The sequence below is a fragment of the Idiotropiscis lumnitzeri genome, chromosome 1 (assembly GCF_059441095.1).
Source record: "Idiotropiscis lumnitzeri isolate Australia: NSW breed Sydney's pygmy pipehorse chromosome 1, RoL_Ilum_1.0, whole genome shotgun sequence".
NCBI lineage: Eukaryota > Metazoa > Chordata > Actinopteri > Syngnathiformes > Syngnathidae > Idiotropiscis > Idiotropiscis lumnitzeri.
The window spans coordinates 9,714,866-9,736,453 of NC_142391.1; the positions used below are offsets into that span (position 1 = coordinate 9,714,866).

At 40.9% G+C, this 21,588-nt stretch overlaps 2 protein-coding genes across 2 annotated transcripts; one reads left to right on the plus strand and one right to left on the minus strand.

The window, feature by feature from the left end:
- Positions 1-3,431: 3,431 nt before the first annotated feature.
- On the minus strand, positions 3,432-19,017 carry arel1 (apoptosis resistant E3 ubiquitin protein ligase 1). The gene is made up of 22 exons (XM_088315507.1): positions 18,900-19,017; positions 18,062-18,240; positions 15,662-15,830; positions 14,581-14,801; positions 13,405-13,476; positions 12,069-12,295; positions 11,493-11,730; positions 11,241-11,410; positions 10,949-11,129; positions 10,282-10,526; positions 10,114-10,191; positions 9,331-9,472; positions 9,139-9,260; positions 8,978-9,053; positions 8,783-8,892; positions 8,070-8,249; positions 7,709-7,834; positions 7,422-7,551; positions 7,249-7,307; positions 5,865-5,954; positions 5,611-5,786; positions 3,432-3,579 (listed from the first exon to the last, which is right to left on the minus strand). The coding sequence occupies exons 2-22, from the start codon at positions 18,207-18,209 to the stop codon at positions 3,477-3,479; spliced, it is 3,063 nt and encodes a 1,020-aa protein (XP_088171633.1). The 5' UTR covers positions 18,210-18,240; positions 18,900-19,017; the 3' UTR covers positions 3,432-3,476.
- Positions 18,920-21,588, plus strand: fcf1 (FCF1 rRNA-processing protein). The gene is made up of 8 exons (XM_088315530.1): positions 18,920-19,065; positions 20,077-20,141; positions 20,222-20,293; positions 20,374-20,522; positions 20,600-20,672; positions 21,036-21,123; positions 21,206-21,300; positions 21,384-21,588. Exons 1-8 carry the CDS (start codon positions 19,063-19,065, stop codon positions 21,430-21,432), a joined length of 594 nt encoding a protein of 197 aa, XP_088171656.1. The 5' UTR covers positions 18,920-19,062; the 3' UTR covers positions 21,433-21,588.

Genomic DNA, 21,588 nt, shown 5'->3' on the forward strand with positions numbered 1-21,588 from the left:
GTCCTGATGGCGTCGTTTCACAAAGCCTATGGTTTCATGAGCAGTTGAAAATACGGCATTCTTGATGGCACACCAGGATGCCTCTGGATCTGAGGGATTATGGTTTGTGACCAGGAGACGTTGAGACAGAGAAGAGGAGAATTGAGCCGAGGTGTCCGGATCTTTGAGCGCAGAGACATGAAACTTCTTTCGGAGAGGATTTGCATGCAGTCTGGGTTTTGGCTTCAGGCGGATACGCAGAGAGGAGAAGATGGGACGATGGTCAGTCCAACAATCGTCAGCCCCTCTGAGGGCCTTAGTGATCAGGACCATGCCTAGATCTTTCTTACGGGTTATGACATAGTCGATCAGGTGCCACTGGCGTGAGCGTGGGTGCATCCGTGAGGTCTTATCTCTGGTGCGGAGTCGGAAGATGGTATTGGTTATACACAGGTGAAATTCCACGCATAAACCAAGGAGTAGAAGACCATTGGAGTTGCAGTTGCCGATACCTTGTCTCCCAATAACGCCATGCCAGAGCTTATGGTCCTTGCCCACTCTTGCATTGAAATCTCCCAAGAGAAGCAGCTTGTCATGCAGGGGCACAGCAGAGAGGGTGGTCCGGAGAGATGCGTAGAAAGATTCCTTCACATGCAGGTCCGAGTCCAGAGTGGGGGCATAGACACTGATGATGGTGACATGTCCATGCTGGAGAGGGATGCGAACTGATGTTATTCTGTCACTAACATGCACGGGGAGCAGATTATGCATCTGCACCAGAGAGTTGCGGATGCCAAATCCGACTCCATGAATGCGAGGTTCCTCTGCAGACTTCCCCTTCCAGAAAAAAGTGTATCCAGCCCCTATTTCTGAGATTTGGCCTTCATCAGCTAGTCGTGTCTCACTCAAAGCATCTATGTTGAACCGGGAGAGTTCGGTTGCAACAAGGGCGGTTCTGCGTTCTGGCTGACCGCTGTTGTTGCGGTCCATGAGAGTGCGAACGTTCCAGGAGATGAGACGAAGAGATTGCGATTTCAATATTCTTTTTGTGTTTTGACCGCAAGAATGGGTGAGTATGCCGGACGCGGTTTCCCGGCCAGACTTGGAGGTAGCGAGCGTGTTTGGCCACACCTTTTCTAGGGCCTTCTCCAACATTGGAGAGGGCAGCGCTACGGCTAAAAAGCCCTGCCCTGACACAGACGCGGCTACCGAAGGGCAATGTCGCCACCATGTTCATCGTCCCAGCGATCATATAGCGTCTGCCGCCAGCGTGTGGATCCCAGGCTAGGAGCTCCCAGGGCTCACCTGCCCCTGCTCCCGTCACCTGTCGTCCCTCGCCGCTGGGCTTCTTTTGGCGGGGGGGTTGGAGAGATAGGAAGAGGACAGGAGAAAGACGAGAGGGAAGCCGTTCGCGTGAAGTTTAAGGTGGAGTTGGAGCGCGACATCCGATCCACCATCTTGGTCTTCTGGTATGCTAGTCCGCGGCAGGAAAAAAGATCCAGACGGCGGAGATACTGTCAGACTGCATTTCAGGGTCAACATCAGCAAGGGATGTTGCTTTGTCGGGTATTGCTTTTCGTCCCGCGGGGTGCCTGATCACCGTCCCCAAGAGCTGAGAGTTCAAGGGGGTTGCCGGTTTAGTCGCAGATGGCCCGACCATGAGCTGGCAGTACTGGGTTACATGATTACCAGTTGCGAGAAAGCATTTTCACGGCCAGACGTCTGAAAGTACGGTCGAAGACATCGGAAGTGTGTCTCTCAGAACTCCAGTATGCTGACGACTGTTGTGTCCCAGCCTCCTCTCCTGCTGACCTACAGGAGTCTACTAACGCCTTTGTGGAAGCATATGAGAGTGCAGGCCTGGAAGTCAATGTTGGAAAAACAAAAGTCCTGGCGCAATTCTGCCCACCCTCTCCATCCTTTAGACATATCCATCCACGGCGATACAGTCGAAGAGGTCCCCAGATTTTGCTATCTCGGGTCTATGGTCAATAACACCAATGACCCAAGCGAAGACATAAACAACAGGATTCGCCTTGCCCATCAAGCCTTTGGTAAGCTCTATAACCGTGTGTTCTCACAACATGGTTTGTCAGCACAGACCAAGATTAATGTCTACAGAGCTGTTGTGATTCCAACCCTCACCTGCGGGTCGGAGAGCTGGACTCTCTATCGGAAAAACATCAGGACCTTGGAGAGATTTCATCAGCAAAAGCTGCGGACAATCCTGGGAATTGACTGGAAAGCATGCATCACCAACAACGACGTACTAACCCGTGCCGGCCTCCCAAGCGTAGAAGCGATCATCTCAAAGAACCAGCTGCGCTTCTTTGGGCATTTATGTCGCAGGAAAGACTCCTCCCTACCCAAACAGATGTTATTTTGTGCACTGGCTCATGGCTCTAGACTGGTAGGGGGCCCAAAGAGATGGCTGAAAGAGCAGTTCAAACAGCTGCTCCTAAAGAGCAAGATTCCCGTGGACAACTGGGAGGCTCTGGCCGCAGACCGCGCAGAGTGGAGAGACACAATAGCCAATGGTGTCATAAAGTTTGAAGAAGGCCGGGCACGAGCAACTGAAGGGAAAAGACGACAGAAACACCAACGCCTCTTGTTACCCCGTCCACCTCCGACAATTCCGTGTCCAGACTGTCCTCGACTTTTCCACTCACACCTTGGACTCTATAGTCACCAACAGGCACACAGACGGAGATATCAAAAAGGAAAGTGAACGAACAGATGAGGAGGACTGATCCCCGTTCTACGAGGTTGCCATGATGATTGCAAAATATTTCATATTTAATTAATTAAAACAAATCCCACATATTAAAAAGCAACAGTGTTGATTTGGGAAGAAAAAAAACACTTAATCATTCCTTGTCAACTATTTTCAAAATAGTTCAACTTTATTCTTGTATCTCGTAAAATGTCTACCTTATTCTTGAATGATTATGGCTTCATTTTTGGATTGCTAGTTTGCAGCTCATTTTCTAATCCTTGTTTTATTTTTCCATCTACTCGGTGTGGCCCTAATCCTCCCGTGTGCGCAGTCGTATGTACAGGTAAATAAAAGCGACGGTATATATTTACAAACACACGTCAGTCCCTGATGGTTTAAGGCCAAAGTGCTTGTGATGCAGACGTCAGCCACATCACATGTAAGCTGCTGCCTCAACTTTAGTGTTCCTCAGTTTGTACAGTAATACTCAAGGCCTTTGCTCTACTGTCATCAACGTTCACATCTAGAAAAGAAAAATCAGCCAACGTCAGCATTAAGACCAAAAGAAGCTCAAATCGCAGCCCCTTTTTCTACAGTTTGTGGGTTCCTCTTGAAAAACAAGGATGTTTTTATATACATACACCAGTTCATGGGATTCCAGCGCAGTCGTCGGGGCCGGGAGGGGGCTGGCGACGCCTTCCCATCCGAACCAGACTTTACAAGGAGTTTAGGGCATTCTCAGCAAAGATGCAGATGAGTGGTTGGTTCTTCTTGGATCCCGTCAGAGCATGCCGAAGCCCTCGCTTCCCTCGCTGATGGCCAACTTCAGCATCTTGTGCAGCTCCTCGTACGAGTCGTAGGTGGGCAGGCACAGCTGGTTGAAACTGCACACGGGAGAAACATTTGCGTTGGGACACTGCTCAACAATCCAGCACGACGGAGAACTGCAGTGTCATATGAATGTTTGCCCTTCCCAAGGAACTAAAGAAAGTCATGAAGATATTAGAAACGTCTCTTGATGTGACAATTTTTTGTGACGGATGGGCCCTGCCGCAATGCCGCTCAAAAAGGTTTGTCATTTCCTATAGATGCCACAAGATGGCAGTAAAGGACTTTTGTTCCATTATGCAAGGCTTTGGCCAAACTAGATAATCAAGGCCTTTCTTTTACAAAAATTCCTTAGCCACAAGATGATGAATAGGAAAATAATCGCACACAAAAACGAAACATTGTCAATGTATTAACCAATGTGATACGGGAAATTCAATATCAATTAATTGGTCCAAAAATCATTATTTACTCTAATTTCTTCATTCATCTATTTATGCCAGAGACAGAGTGACAGGCGGAACAATTGTGTACTTTTCTACCAAACTGCACAAATTAGATAATTAACCCTCGTAACCCACCTGTTTCCATTCACACTGTACATAAGACGACACCAGATAAGTCATGGCACGCACACACAAACATATACCCATATAGTTTTGTGACATTTGCGTTTGGTGGTGTGCTGCGAGATGTTGCGAATAAATTATTAAAGTGGCGATATAGAGAAGGTCGGACGGATAAGGACGGCCAAAGATTGTGACTATGAATGTCTGCAAAGCATTTTTATAATGCAATTCTAAATGGAACTGGGAGCCAATTTGTGTAAACTCGTCAAAACCAAAAAGGTTGGACAATGAATTAGAATAAAGCAAAAAATGCAATTTATATGAGGAGTGAAATTAAAAAAGTGAAACTCATGGATTGACTATACAGGGTTAAATATTTCATGATTTATCTTTATTCATTTTTAGAATTTGGATGATAATAGGCATGAGACTAACAATCAAAATATTTTTTTAATATGGAAATTAAGTACAAATTTGCCTTCCATGAAGTCTTTTTTGTATTTATGTCTGCCCGAACGAGTTTTACTTTTGATTTGAACTACTGAAATAAATACAGTGAACCCTCGGTTATCGCGGTTAATGGGGACCGAGACCACCCGCGAAAACTGAAAATCCGCGAAGTAGCGGCGCACCTTCAAAAATGCTTAAAAAAAAAAGTGTGAAGTAGCGGCGCACCTTCAAAAATGCTTTAAAAAACAAAAAAAAAAAAATATATATATATATATATATATATATATATATATATATATACGGGTAGAGAGAGAGAGAGTGAAATTCATGTTATAACAAAAAAAAAAAAAAAATTATTATTAAAACTTATCATTTTTTTATTCCCCAGCCATTATTTTTGTATTTATTCAATTACTTCTTTTTGTATTTATTTAATTACTTCGACTTTTACCTGCTGGTACGCCGTCCTGTGTGCCCTGTGAAATGAAAGGTGGCATTCTTCATTTATTTATTTATTCATTCATAACTGACAGCCTCGCGCTCCGCTCATGCCCGGGCGGAAGGTGTTCCTCTTCGGCTTAACTACCACGCACGCCGGCCGGTCTCCTCCGGAGCTCTCGCACGGTCCCGAACGAAGCGAAATGTCGCCGCGCTCGTGCCCGGGCGGAAGTTGTTCCTCTTCGGCTTAACTGCCACGCACGCTGGCCGGAGCTCTGGTACGGTCCGAACCGCGCGAAACGTTGCCCCAAATCGTGCCCGGGGGAACGTGCTCTTCTTCGTCCACTCTCCTCTTCGCCCACCCTCTTCTTCAGCGCACGCCGGCCGTCTAACCGCTCCAGCGCCCCGTCGTGCCGCTCGGCGAAACTACAATGCCCCCGAATATTTTTTAGACCCGCGAAGCACTGAACCCGCGAAAGGTGAACCGCGAAGTAGCGAGGGTTCACTGTATTACTCATTGAGATGCGCCTGTTTTAGTCCTCTAATTAGAGTATGTGGGTGCATCTGAAGTTCATGATGGGAAAATTGTCCTGAAAAGCTCAAAACACCAATCATTCATTCCCTACTGACCAGGTGTGTGCGGTGGGCAGGGTACTGTGTGTGGGAGCAGCGATGATCTGGAAAGACGGGCACAAAGTGTTGAAGCCTCCGGGGGGCAGCTGGGAGGAGCCGGTAGTGAACTGCAGGAGGCGAGCCAGCTCCTCCTGGGTGAAGCTGGACACCACCGCCCAGAACCACTTCATCACCTGAGCATGCAAAAGCAGACATTGATTATCGCTGTCGGGCACAGGATAAGGCGACTACAGTGCGAGACGACGGCTGACCTTCTCCCGGAAATGCCACGATCCGCCCACAATCACAGCGTGGGCCTTGAAGTCATGCACGTTTATGTCGCCCGTGCCACACATCAGCAGCTAAAAACAACAAAAGTCTTTCAAGCAAGGCTTTTTTTTTTTTTGAACAAGTGTAGCATTTTTCCTACAAATTAACAGTTTCCAGTTGTCTTTATAAGATGTACACAACCAGCCAAATGTTTGAACACTTTCTTGTCCTATTGAATCAGAAACTGTGTCCAGGCTTTTAACGGTTTGTTTGTGACTAGGAGGGGAAAGAAAACACGTGTCATTGATGCCCCCTCAAAAATGATCAAAAACTGTTGATAATAATGGCTTAAAATGTAAATACAACATATTCTCATTCCAATCTATTAATTACATTTCATACAAAAATTCTTTTATAGTGTTCTTTTTGTATTCAGTAAAAAAAAAAAACACTGTAATAAGTTTGAATTTTTAGAGAAAGTTTGTATTAGTTTTATTTTTTCATAAACTTTGGTTTAGTTTAGTTTTTAGTAGTTTTATTAGTGTTTTTTTTATATATATAAATGGCGAATTTGTTGAATGCAAGAGTTCAAATAAAAAGTCACTAAGTGCTTCATATCAAAGTAAACTACAATGCACAAACCACTTACGGATAGTACTCCAATATTGAAATAAATACATTTAAAAGGAACCCCAAAAGCTCATGCCTGATGTTAATAAAGAAAACAAAAACCGTTAACAGTAAATATTCAAATTTCTGTCGTCGTTCTCCACAAAAGCAGACTTTTTGTTTCGTGTTAAATCAAAAAAAGGCATTTGCAAACATCTGCTTTTACCCTGGAAAACAATGATTGACATTTTTGCCTATTTTCAGTCCTTTTATGAACCAAACTTGTAAATGATTCATAATCAATTTGTTTTTGCATTACTCACACTGCCAAATTGAATCAATCTCTTGTTTAAGAACAAAGGGATGAAAATAAAAAAATGTTTATCTGATTTCAACGATTAAATCGCAAAAATACTCAACAGATGAATCGATTATTCAAATAAGCGTTAGTTGCAGGTTTAAGTCGGCGCAATCCAACAACACTGCAGCTCAGTTGCTGTTTGCCTAGCTAGCTGCTAAATCATGTGTGTGAGAGTAGTATTTAATTTAGCACCAGTGTGACAACAATCAGACCAACATTTGAATGGTGTGATCACAGAAACATTTTCTGACGTGGACAACTTTTGCCAAGTTTTACACTTAATAGGCGAGCGAACAACAGAGTCCCTAACGGACATTGAAGGACATCTTTATCTTTAACATTTTATATGCTATTAAAAAAAAAATAAAATAAAATATCCCATTTTAATCACAAGACACTCCAATCTACATACATACCTCCAACTCATTCTCATCAAATATGGCTAGCAGGTTTTCTGGAACCAATTCATTCAAACCTGCGATGGATGCGTAAACATTAAACACAACAAGTGCACATTCCTTCTGATCTCAGAGAAGACACATTGAGGGCGAGGAGGAGGTCGACGAATGGCATGAAAGCTTTTCCGTACCTTTCAGAAAGTGTTCAACCTCATCCCTCACCTGACTGGCCAGCCTGTACTGGGCCAGCAGGTTGAGGTAATGCATTTTGTTTTCGTTGGTAACTGCAATGTGGGTTCCCCCTGAGATGAGCTCCACCACCTGCCGCAGAAACAAACATTAAAAACAGCAGACAACATTCAAGGATAGGTGAGGCATTCCGGGCGGTATGTCTCTCGCTCTCTGAGAAGAGTTAAATCCATCTAGTCATTTTCATTTTCACCTGAGCTCAATCTGAGAACGGGGGGAATGCCCTCACCTTTTCCAGCTGTCCAGACGTGTTATACTTTTCCTCGGCAAACACCAAGTCCATTTCACTCACGTCATTGTTCAAGATGAAACACACTTTGGTCTTGTAGAACTCCTGGTCATCCGTCTCAAAGTACTGCGTGTGTGGAGGAGGACATGAAATAAAAATGTTATCTTCTCAATGGTGATTGTGTCAACTTTTGAAATGTATTGGCTCGGGATAAAGAGCATGCTGGTTTTCGGGGAATCCATAAACAACACTGAACAGATTAAGTTTCTGCGCTCTGTTGATATTTTTTGCAGGATGCAGGGCAGCTGTTGGCAGGACATAAATAAGTACAACAGGTGCAAAGGTTGCTTGTGTTTCATACCTTGTAATTCATCCTGAGACCGATGATTTGGGCCAGGAAAGAGCGCGTAAAACGAGCTCGGACGAGCTGTTTGTAAGCCCCGCCAAGCGCAGACTCGTACAGGCACTTCCCAACGACGCGGCCGCCAAACTCATACATTTTTAGTCGCAAGTGTGGCGGTCGCTCGGCATTTGGGTGCACCTGAAAGACAAGGGTAAGCTTTTTTTAAAATGTAATCATTATTATTATTTTATTTTTTTTATAAAAGCACACAATGTATCCAACTAGACTCTGTCAATATGTACATGTAGGGGACGTTATTAATAAGGAGCTTCCAATACTGTATAAATATTCCGATTCATCAGTGAAATGTTTTTTTTTTTCCAATGCTTAAGTCTTTTTCACAATTTCTGACCCATGCCCATTTTCATCTCACTTTTCACATATGCAACTATTTTAATTCATTTCCATCCTCAACTATTCACTGAAAACTTGCCAATTTGAAATGTTTTTCTCTTTCTTTAATTCCCAAAGATGTCGGAACATAGTGCCAACAGCCCTGACTAGTAGTAATTGGAAGTAAGTTGAAGTGATAGATCTTGCGTGTTGTAAAATCTTGTAAAAGTCACGGAGGAGCTGAGTTTAGCCCGGGTTGTGAGAGAAAAAGTTACGAGTGAGGCTTCTTCATGTGTCAAGAAAACAGCAAATACATTTTGTAAGTGGACGCAACTCACCAGGCCCTGGTTGTTGTCGCTGAAGCGGGTGAATAACTGGTTGGAGGTGTCAAAGAGGGTCTTGCATATCAGCTCAAACCATTCCCGGCGGGGGCCTCCCCAGTCCAGAGCTGCAGGGAAACATCCAAACGTTACTGTGGTATTCCAGCAAAACGTAACAATTATTTAGTCTTAAACAGACTATTTGGAATTTACCTTCCTCATCTTGAAAGACCACCTCAAAGTTTTTACTCCAATCTGACACCGAGAAGTTCCGCGTCGCCTTCAGTGACTGACGCAATAATAGCGAGGGAGAGAATTTTCACAAAGAGCTCCGAAAATAACCTTGTCTAATCATGCTTACAAAACACACTTACTGAATCGAGAATGGAGTGCCGGGTGATTCTTAGGCAGGTCTTGGTGCGAGGTCGCTTGGAATGAATGTGCCTGAGTTCACGTTGAAAGAAGTTCACCTTGTCCTGGAACGTTTCTGAGCCGCCTGTGGACACATCAACTGTTGGAATAGCAAGCCCAAGAGAAATATAATGTACTCGAGCGGAAAAACAAACCAATGTTTTTGTGAAGAAAGCGAATGAAGGTGGCGGCCATAATGTTCCTTTCTTTGCAACTGAGCTCCACAGGTGGCTGTATTCCATCATCCACCACGAGCGTTAGGTACTTGTGAACGGGGTCCGGACCGTGATAGCTAAACTAAAAGAAGAGAAATTGGCAAACTCAACTTCATTCTTAAAAATTGTTGATTCATTTAGTCAATATAATTAACAAAATAATTTTACACTCAAGATTTCCAATACCATTATTTTCCAACACCAGTTTGAATGTTGTTAATAATTTGTATTCGTTTTTTGCTTGTGCACGTCTTTTCCGGCCTGCGGCGGCGATTTACATAAGAAAAAGGATGAATATTGTTCAGATATGAAGCATGTTTTTTTACCTTGATGTTTAAATGTAGAAAAAGAACCATCTTGTTCTAATATTAAGTTGAGAATTAGCATATTCTGTGTCACTTTGTTCAAGCCAGAATATTAAGAAAACTAACTTGTTCTGATTTCAATGCCACGTCTAACAGAGATTTTGCACTTTTATCTAACATAAATTGAACAATAATTAATAATTAATTCTAATGAAATATTTTCATGTTGAAATGTTGCATACCTTTTGATTTCAAATTCAATTTGTTAATAACTATATTATATAACAATCAGTCGCAGAGCTAGTTGTGTATATTCCACAGTCATGACGATCCCGTGAGGGAAACCAAGAACTAAGAAAGCAACCATTACATTTAAGGTGGGTCGAGTCCAAGTTTAAAAAAAAACTATTCTATTTACCTTCGTTCCAGGACAAACTCGAAAGGTGAAAAGGCGCCATGGAATAATTTTCAGGTAAAACTCCTTCACAGATAGTTGCTGTTTAAAAAAAATATATACACACATAAACATTATATACTCTTGTGATAAATGGACAAATCAAGTCATCGGGTCTGTCAATGCACTTACCTTCGGCGATATGTAACAGTACACCTTTTTAGGTTTCTTGATTTTCTCGGATTGGCCCTCCACAGGAGAGTCGTGCTCGTCCTCCTCCTCGCCCATGGACGGCCTCCTCTGGGGAGCCAGCAAAGACGAGGGGGGTAGTTGCCACGGGGAGCTGCTGTAGTTCCCGTTGGTGTAGAGATACGCCTCAAAGTAGATGCTGTTGCCCGGCGTGGACACGTTCTTCTCCACGTAGGTCTTTTCATTCTCTACGAGACCAGGAAAGGTTGCGGTAAGCTTGATCAACTGTGCAGGAAATTACTAACGAATGAATTAGTAGACTTTATGAAGCAAGAAAGATTCAATGACAGCGATGGGGGATATGAATTAAGAGGGACATTGAATTTCAAACAGTCTACAATACACGCCACATGTGACGTCAGCGAGTCTGCATGTGAAACTCTGGGCGTGAGTTGCGGCTGACAGCATCTGATGAGCGAGTATGCTCATCATTTTATCGTTCTTCCAACAATCAATAAAATCGCTGAAAATTATTGTCAACTGTGGCATTAAAGTACAAAAAAAAAAGTCCACTGGTACGAACCGCAAATATACGCAACAGATGAGGAGATATAATCCAGAATGAAAATCAGCATAGCTGGCGAACACAGCGTAGTCGAGCTTTACTCACCATTGAGAACAATAATGTCAAATTCCCCATTGCTGAGTGGCTGATCCAGATAGGTGATGCGAGCCTTGAAGCAACCGGTCTTCCACAGGGTCAGCTTCATCAGAACCTGACACTGCTGCTTGTTGAGGGACACCGTCTTACTGTAGTAGCCCTCCATGCTGTCATCATCCCCTGTGCCCAGCTGCACAAAAACAAATACAGGTAGAAAATAGTCATTTGGAAGCAAAAAAAATAAAAAAAAATAGAGGAGCATTGTGAGCTTTCAAAACACTCATACAAGACGCTCCCTTACAGAGTGCACGTGGATGCTGTAGTTGGCCTCATCTGTGAGTGATGTGGAGTTACTGGTGGGGTTTCCATATTCATCCCTGGGCTCAATCTGCAGAGTGTGCTGCTGGCTATGTGTTAGCACTAGCGTTGAGAAATGGTAGGCTATCTTGGTCTTGGATGGGACGACTGTACCTGAAGTGGAACGATAACAGTCAGTGCCCAAAATGCAAGACTTTGAAACAGATTCAATAGAAAAGTGCCCCTTCAAACCAACCTGGCTGGAAGATTTTATAGTAAGGACTGTAGGCCACGTTGAGGCCACCAAGCTTGACAGCGACCTCGTAGCGGCCGGCCTTACGCACGGTAAAAGCTACTTTTACCACGTTTGACTCTGGTTCTTGTAAGACCTCCTGTGTAACAGGGATATCCAGAGCCAATTCAATGTGGGTGATGTTGACCCTCAACCCCACTGGTCGATGGGCTGGGAAAGGCTGGCCGTTCTTATAGAACAGCTGAGAAGAAAGGAAAAGAAAAGGTCAGCACAGCACTTGATCCCTGCAATAATAAGATTTTAAATGCTAAGCGATTGCTTTCCCTTTGTTGATATAAAAAGCAAATGACACTGACATTATTCAAAATAAGTGTTCCCCTTTGCTTCTTCTCCCCTTTAGGGATTTGCTTTATTTCAATGTGAAAGTTGTCTGTTTCTTAGCAAGAATTAAAGTCAGTAACTTTTTGGGGGAAGGGGAAAAAGGCACAAGAGCGGGTCGAAGAAGTCACTCTTCTAAATATTAATCAGCCAACCCTACGGATAAATTGTCACATTTACAGCTGAAGGACATATCATTACTTGCACTCTGAAGCTCATCGTCTGCCCCACTTCTTGTGGCTCCTTCCAATCCCAGGACACCTTGCAGGAGCGTGGATCCAGGTAGTTACCCCGCACATAGTCGTAGATGCTGCGGTCGCCGCGCCGGCCCGGATCCTCATTTTGCAGGAAGCTGACAACCCTGGCTGCAAGCTCACACAGGAACTTGATGGTGAAGACAAATGCAATGATGGAAACAGTAATTCCACCTGGCAGATGAGATGAGACGCAGAGGGAGAATTAGAACAAGGACATGCTTTTAGGAAGGTCTGGTAAAAAAAAATTAAAAAAAAAAAACTGTTTTTAAATTGTTGACCAGGGTAAACAAAATGAAAAACAAAAAAAACAAAAATCAAGATTGTGTTTCCGCAAAATTCAATTTCTTGGGCTCTTGTTCTGAGAAAAGGTGTCACTGCAGAAAAATATAAAAGTAAAGTCATTCAGTTCTACTCGGTATTGAGTTCCTGTTGCATAGTCACTAAATAACCATAACAAAAACAAGAAAGAAAAGCCTTTCCTTAGGAGCAGAGCCTAATGTCACGCTTCCCAGACACTCCAACTTATGAAAACAGACAATCCAAAAAAAACATTTCCTGTCATCAGGAAACGCGCTGCCTTTAAATGGGTCCCTTTAGCAATAGTTATTTAATTAGACTGGCATTGAGGTTGCAACAATCGACGGAAAAGCAAAACTGTGTTCCTGGTGTCCAATCAATACATTTCATTCAACTTGTAAGTGCATAACATACTCAAACCAAGGAAGAAAGCCCAAAAAATGAAACAATGAGCTTAGTGAGACAAAAAGTTGGACCATGAGATTGCGATAATCAAAGGCAAGTAAAGTACAGCATTTTTCCGACTATAAGACGCAACTTTTTTCCTAGATTTTAAACCACGCGGCTAATACAAGGATGCAGCTTTTCTGTGGATTTTCTCTTTCACACAGCTGCGATTAACAGACCTCTGAGCCAAAAACCTCGTCAAGAAGGTCTTATAGCCTGGTGCGGTTTGTACCTCGTTTTTGGGGGGATTTTTTTCTCTCCCAAAAAAATTGCTGCGGTTTATATACGTCGAGAACATATGGTATATTGCGACCAAACCAAAGTCAAGTCTGACAATCATTTTTAACATATGTAGACTATTGCCTTCAGTTTTCTTCAGCCAAGATTAAGTAAATATGAAACTATCAAGAACCCGTAAGAGAAAATGCCGGCGTATTTCAGCCTATATCGGCCTGAAATACCCACCACGTTACACAAAGTAGTTTCTCAAGCAGAGGTTGTAACGTTAGAACTCAAGAGGTTCAATATAGACTCACCAATCACGTAAAACATGAGGTCCCTTATCAAGAAGCACAGCGCCACAGTACAGCCAAATAGGAGTGCTCCCGCTGAAAAAGACATTCGATCATCAAATGGTCAGGTTTTTGCGGTCAATATACAGAACTGAACAAAAATAAGCAGTCAACAAATATGTTGCTAATAAAAAACACATTGGTCTGATGACTCTTAGTGGGACAAATTGGTGTTTATGGATAATGGCTTTCATCGTAGTTTCCCGAGGGGGTTTTGGGAGGGGGTCGTGTGCGAGTGGTGAAATTTGAAAAATGTGCACCTAATGCAAGTAATCGATATCGGCCAATCTCACTCATGGAGGAAATACTGAAACCAATGTTAGACCAAAGATATATGTGGAACTTTCAAGATCTAATTACAGTTTTTGTTTACATTACTAAAAGTGAAAGTGCGATGGGTTTCCTGAAAGAAATTGGTGCGTTGCTTTGTTTAAGGTACCTCGAATAATGCATATATCGTCGCTGTCGACCAGAATGTCGAATCAAAATTACACCTTTACAGGCGTTCAAAAAAAACAGTAGCTTTGCTTTTTTCAAGTTGTATCGCACCTTAAATTAGTGTTGCACACTCATGTCAACCTAATACTACCAAAAAAAAAATAAAAAATTATTCAGTCGCTAATGAAATGAGGCAAGCAGCAGGAGAGTACCTCAAAGTCCGCGATCATGTAAAGTTCCCACGGTGGGAAAAAAGCCTTTGAAAACATCAAAAGCAAACATCTGCACAACAACATTGTCTACAATCCAAGTGAAGTCCTGTTTTCCTCGAGTTTGTTTTGATACTTTGATTCTTGTTGTTTTGTACTGTGTTATCCAAGTACCGTGTTTGCCTTTTTGTTTTCTTTAAATTAAATTACCCCTGCCTTGTTTCCCTGAATTTGGGTCCACAACCAAACCGGACAAAATTGAAGTTATTTAAAGCCTCATTGTATTTATGTGAAAATTCCTAATGTAAAATGTGAGTTCCGTCAATAAAGGCTTTAAGCTCAGCATGGGATTAATTCACTCACTTGACTTTTGTATACAAAAAAATGTTTTGAAAAAGAGCAACTTGATTCTGTTCAACTTTAGGGGTTTTGCAGTCCTATGCAACCATGGCAAGCAGCCGAAGCTTGAGAGTGGATTAGTTGACTATCTCACCGATTGACCACTTCTCATTCAGACGCCTCTCAGCAAGACTGTGCACCAGCTGGATCTCGTAGTCCTGGTCCCGACTTCTGCGTGAGGTCTGGAGGATCTTGATGCCGGTCGACAACTTGATGTAGTCTTCGTAATAGTATCCCCAGGCGGCTAGGGAGAGGTGCAGCTGACTGTCGAACTGTGATAGATCATCCAGATTCATATAACCCAAAGTCTTCAGCCTGCAGTGGATAAGAATATTTTTTTACACAAATATCATCACTGCCCCAACTCCGATGCGATGTGATAAGGACAACTAAGGGTGATAACATTGTATTACATTTTAAAATACAAAAACAAGATTTTTTTGGGGGGCCAAAAAAAAAAAAAAAAAAAAAAAACTTTAATATTACAATTTTAATCAGCTATTTTTTTTAATGTGGCCCTAACAAGCCGTTGTAGTGCATTGGTAATGAAATTAACAAACGTTCTATCAAAGATATAAAAATTTTATATAAATAGCGGTGTGATTATTTTGATTACTTAATTTATCTCATGAAATTTCAAAATAAAAATTACAATAGGATTCATTCAAAATGATTCATAATTACCACATTTTTGGACTACTCTGGTTCTTCTTACATATATTAAAATTAGAGCTGGGACTCGCACCCAAAATGTGCCCATCTGAATAAATCATTGAATATTGTCGCTTGCACTCCATTTCAGAAGGCGACAGTAAGCCACCAAACACATAGTCCGTAAAATACAAAAAAATAGCAATCAATAATAATTAGTGAATAAGAGTAATTCGGGGTTTTTTTCATAGATGGAATCTAATGTTGCTTAAATACATAAACGTCAATTAAAATGTGGAATAATGTATTAGCCATTCATAAAACTAAACCATTTCAAATCATTGCTAGGAATTAAGTCCAAAAAGTGTTAAGAACATGGCTTCAGATGACTTTTAATTTAGCGTCATGTAACAAATTCATTTTTCCAATTATTTTCATTTACTTCTCTATGTAGAAATCTGTATCACAGTAACAAATTTCCAGAAAACGACAAGCTGTATCCAGCCATATTCTGACAAACTTACGTTTTATAAAAGTGTCCAAGGTTCTGAGAACAAAGCCACTCCTGGAAGGCAAAGTCTCTGAGCAGCCGAATATGAGCCTCAGCGATTTCCCTCCAGCTCTGTTGTTCCTTCACCACCTCTTCCAAGCGACTCAATACACTCAAACTTAGCTCCTCCAGCGTCTGCACATCTAAGAGAGCGTGATATGAAAATCATCAAGAAAGAAGCCAGGAAATTCACACATTTCCCACGTTAAATCAGGTCTTCCCTTGAGGGGCACAAGTCAATTGTATTCTTCTAAAAAGTTTGTTATCAAGTATGGTGGTGTATGACTAAGCTCCCAGTGCCTGAAAACGCAGCTGCCCAATTCATTTTTTTCATTAAAAGAGTATGGTTACAGAATACTTAAACACACAATAGGCAGAATTTTGAGAAGTGCTCAGCCTCCAGGCAGCGGTGGGTGTTTGTGGGGACAATTTTTCTACAAGGACAATTAATTTTTTTATTCATACTAGTCATAATCATTTTTTTCCCATTTCAAGTCCCCTGGCGGTTGAGCCTATTCCAGCTGACTCAGAGTGACTTAGGGTTTGCTCGAGACAAGACTTGCACCGTCACTGAGTGGCAAGTAATTCCACATTTCCGCGCTGTGTACAAGGAAGCCAAGTGAGTGAAACACGATCTCAGTAAATTCATAATATTTTTATGACCAGAAATCGAGAGACCATCAAACAAACTATATTTGAGAGGACACGTCATTGGTTCTCAACACTTGTGGTTAAAAAGACCAAAGATAACTGATCAATTTAAGTGGATAAAATGAGAATATTGACTTTTAGATATTTATAAAGCAAGATTTTTTTTCATTTATCAAATTTGTATTGGTGAACAGCATCAGTGAACTTCAGTGGGCCAATTTTACTGTTGCATATTGCTTGACTTTGTACACTTTGAGGCAATCAAAATAATTTTGTAACTTTCAATGAGACTTCTGCACCTCAGCTTGTATTTGATCCCTTAGAAAGGCTGTTGAGTTGCTGTTTGGTGTGACTGTGTGTGAGTCAAATACAATGCTTTTTTTCAATTAAAAAAAAAAAGTATTTGCATAAAAACCCCAAAAATCAAATCTTTTATATTCAAGGTATTACAATTCAATAAAATATTGGGCAAAAAAATAAAGGGATTTTTTTTTACAATTAATAAAATGTGCGATTAACTACGAGTTAACTGCGAGAAAATGTGATTAATTATGATTAAAGATTTTAATCGCTTGACAGCACTAATTTTGAGCAAACTAGTTGTCTCCTGTTTGAAGAATGCTTTCTCCAGATGACATGTTTGCTTCCACAGATGTTCAACAGAATTTAGATCATGGCTGATAGAAAGCCACTTCAGAACGGCCTTTTTGGGTGTATTTAGCTGTGTGCTTTGGGTCATTATCCTGTTTCAAGATCCATGACCTGCGACTGAGACCAAGCTTACTAACAGTGGGCAGAACATTTCCTCAAGAAAACCGTGATAATCTGGAGGTTATATTGTACCCTGCACAGATTCAAGACAACCTGGAAGGAGAAAAAGCAGCCCCAGAACATAATAGAGGCTCCTCCATGTTTCACTGTAGGGATAGTGTTCTTTTCTTGGTATGCTTCATTTTTTCATCTTTTAAAATAGAGCCGATGTGCTTAGCTAAGTAGCTCCAGTTTTGTCTGTAAATAGAACATTCACTGAAAAACATGACTTGTCACATGCAGTTGGTTAAATTCCAATCTTAATATTTTGATTTATTTTCAACAGTAGTGTCCTTCTTGGTCATATCCCATGAAGTCCATGATGGCTCAAATGACAACAGATCGTGTGATTTTACACTGGCTGCTTTCTACCCATTAAATAAACCAAATGACTGATTTCAAGTTTGAATTTATCTGTGATGCAAATGAGAGGACACACCTTGGTTGAACATGTCCCAGGGCAAATTATTTTCAACCTTTTCTGAGGGGTACTAACATTTTTTTTTAATTTAGGTTGTTGAACCACGAGTCAAAATCAATGTCTGATTTTCAATGATGACTTTTCATTACATTTTTATTTACTTTCACTTTTGTCAGATTCATGTTTTTTGTGAGCACAGTGGGGATTTATTTCACTTACAGAGGGGTCTCAATAATTTTGTCTAAGGATATCTGTTTAAAATCTGAGTGTTTTGTGTAAACCTTGGATATATATATAAAAAAAAAAACTTACAATTTTTAACTAATTACTAGCAATCTTGACAAAAAAAAGGGTTGAGATGTTGAACTGGTAAATCCTATTCCAAACAAAGCCTGCATTAAAACACTTTATGAAGCTGCATGATTGTTCACCATATATCTCAAGCAATGTACAGTAGATATTAGAACAAGTGTACAGTTGTCACTCACTGACCTTCAAATAAATGCTTGTATTGAGAGAGACTGTGTCCTCGTAGCCATTCCTCAATCTGACCGTCTTTGCCTTTCTTCCAGCGCACTTCCCAGAAGAAGATCCACAGTGCGGAGCAGATGAGAAAGGTCAGGAAGAAGCGGCGGTCCATCAGACCATAGTGCCACTGACTATCTAATTTCCTGATAAAAAGAAAGAACCCACAAAGCACGTCGAGTTTCATGACAGCCCAAAAGTGTTTGAATAACGGCTTCCGTCGAAACATTAAAACCCGTTTCCTTGAACTTGCATTTTGATTGGTTAAACAACACGAACATGAATATTAATGACGCACGGCCAGAGACTAGCCAGTGGAATAAGAGAATAACATTAGCGCCACACTGAAAAATGCATGAATTGCAGGCGCCTTAAAAAGATCAACACTGTCTGCTACAAGTTCAGTGACCATATGGAGGAAATTAGCAAAGAATGAGCACAGGTGCTTGTGATATCACAACAAGCTTTCATGGCGTGAGAGCTCGGTGTCATTCTTAGATATTTTGGGGAGAAAAACACACAGAGAATGAATGGTTGAGTTTACACACTGAACTTCAGAAACCTGCCAAAATAAACGCAAATAAGGCACAAATAGATATTACGATAAAATGAAGTGTGGAAACCGGGTAGCTGTGATGCTAACAACAACAACAGTGTTGCACGAGCACAAAGCTAGCAAACGGCGTCAAATAAGTCAATAAAAGACCTAGAGATTTACGAAAAAGCACATCTTATGCACAAAGTAAATATCGACAGCCTTCTAAGTATGCGTTTAGTAAATTTTAAAAAGGAACATCTTTTTTACCTCGGATATGTCTCGCATCACCACAGCGCAGTCTGTGCACCACAACCGGAACATACGCAGTGCGTGTCGATGTTTGATGACGTCACAACGTTGCCGCAACGCACGAGGACAACGTAGCATTCCGTAACCGGATCGTAAAAGGGATTAAATCATCGTTTTAAGCATGGTATGTACATAGTTTGTATACGTGTAGGCCATGGATAATATTATGAGAATTTCGTCTGTTATGTTTTAGTTTGTGTTAGTTTGACCCCAAAGAGGTGGCAGATAAGCCTTCGAGCTAACGCTGTTAGCCGAGTATGCACACAGTGAGTGTAGTGTATAATCTCTTTTATAAAAAGAAACACATAGCAAGCATCATGTCGTCATACTTTCACGAGAATAATGCCGAAATACTACGAAAATAACAATCGTGACCAAACGAAAAAAGGATGCTGCGTAACAAGGAAAAAGTCTCCCGACACGAGAATGAATATTGGTAATAACACGATCATACGCTTATCTGCCAAATTACACGTTAAAGGTTGACATGTTTGTGATGTACATGAAAAATAAGTATATTTTGCCGTTTAACGTCGTTAACAATGGGAATATTCAAACGTGTATTTGCACGCGCGAAACTCATTGTTGACATTCACTTGTTAAAATTCAGACTATTCTTAGACTTGACTTTCTTTATTTAAAAGAACATGTCACTTTCGCACAATGTTGCTATTAAAATTCTGTTTTTCCTTGTAACATTATCGAGTTCTCATGACGTTGCATCCTTTTTATTGGACAACAAAAATAATGCACTTTTATTTTTAACTCACTCACTAAACTCAGTTGGCCGGAAGAATATAAGACAATTCCAAATCCATTCATCCATTATCCAAACTGATTATCCTCATTCGTGACTCATAAATCAGATAGGACACTTTGTAGTATTTGGATAAGGTCTCCTTTGTATTGCAATAAAATCACGAGTTCAGCATACTTGGTATTGCATGTTTTTAGTAGGGTTGATTTTTCAAAAGTAATCGAATTGCATTTTTTTTAAATGTAATATTGCAATTTAATATGTATTAAGACAACATTGCAGCTTAAGACTGTCTTTATATATATTATGTCATGTATTCTCCTGTTAGTAATAAATAGTTTATGTTCATTGTGATTTTTTGTTTGTTGCCTCATGTAGCCGAAACAGAAAACAAAAAAGTTTGCTGCAATGAAACGGATGATCAATATGAAAGATCAACGAATGTGAGTTGTAATTTGTTTTCAGTGGTTCTTACTGTTGTTAGTTGAAATTTTAAAGACACTTACACTTGTTTGTCTTGTAGAAAAGAGAAAGATCGCTCCAAAGCCAAGGAAAAAAAGAAAAAGGACCCTTCAGCGTTGAAGGAGAGAGAAGTGTAGGTGGCCTTTTGAATTTGGACTATGAGTCGAAAGTAGTTGGTTTCTTTGATTTGATTACTCTTATCTGTTTTCACAGGCCCAAGTATGCATCGTGTCTTTTTTTCCAGTACAACACTCAGCTCGGTCCACCGTACCATGTTCTAGTTGACACTAATTTCATCAACTTCTCCATCAAGGCCAAACTGGATATTGTTCAGTCTATGATGGACTGCCTGTATGCCAAATGTAAGCATCATTGTCAAATTTCAATAGTTATACTTTGAAGATTTATTAACAACAATTGTCATTTTGTTTCAATCCAGGTATCCCTTATATAACCGACTGTGTGATGGCTGAAATTGAAAAACTTGGAATGAAATACAGAGTTGCACTCAGGTACGAGCAACTTCCTCTCGCACTAGCGATGACTAGCGATGCACACATGCTGATTCTTTACATCTTCACCCATTTCTTTTTTTGGACATGATGACAAAAATCACTGTGTTTACATTTACATTGTATCCTGATTGCTCTTATAGTGTGTGGTGTATTCAATCTATCCTATCCACCACATTTTAGATGTCCCCCTCCTCCAACACATCTGATTGAAATTATCAGCTCATCAGCAAGCTCTGATAAGCTTGATCATGATCACACATTTGAGAATTTGCTTTGCTTAATGGTGAACAGGGTTCTTTTGAGTAGAAGGGTGCTCAAATTCAACCTAATGAATTTATATTTTTCTGTTTGTGGTTGCAGGATAGCAAAGGATCCAAGGTTTGAGCGATTGCCTTGCACTCACACTGGAACATATGCAGATGACTGTCTGGTCCAAAGGGTGACACAGGTATAACATCAGCATGTCTGCTATTTATAAGCACCGACTTGTAGTAGTTCAAAATAATAACACTTTCACAATACTTTTGCAGCACAAGTGTTACATCCTTGCTACTGTGGATAGAGATTTAAAGCGAAGGGTGAGGAAGATCCCTGGAGTGCCCATTATGTACATCTCAAATCACCGGTAAGAAAGGTTTACGGTTGCACCAAGTACGGCTCACAAAAACAATTACACTAACTTTTTTTCTTTTTTTTTTTTACGCACAGGTATAACATTGAAAGGATGCCAGATGACTACGGTGCACCAAGGTTTTAGTTATTTCTACAAATGTACTCTCCTTGTAAATACATGTTTCTTTTTTGACCATTAAAATTCCTTAGTTGTTTGAACTGTAGCCAAATGGCGGATTATATTTCGATCAAAAAACGGACAACAGTTGATCATGGCGTTTCAATAAACAATTTTCTGCAA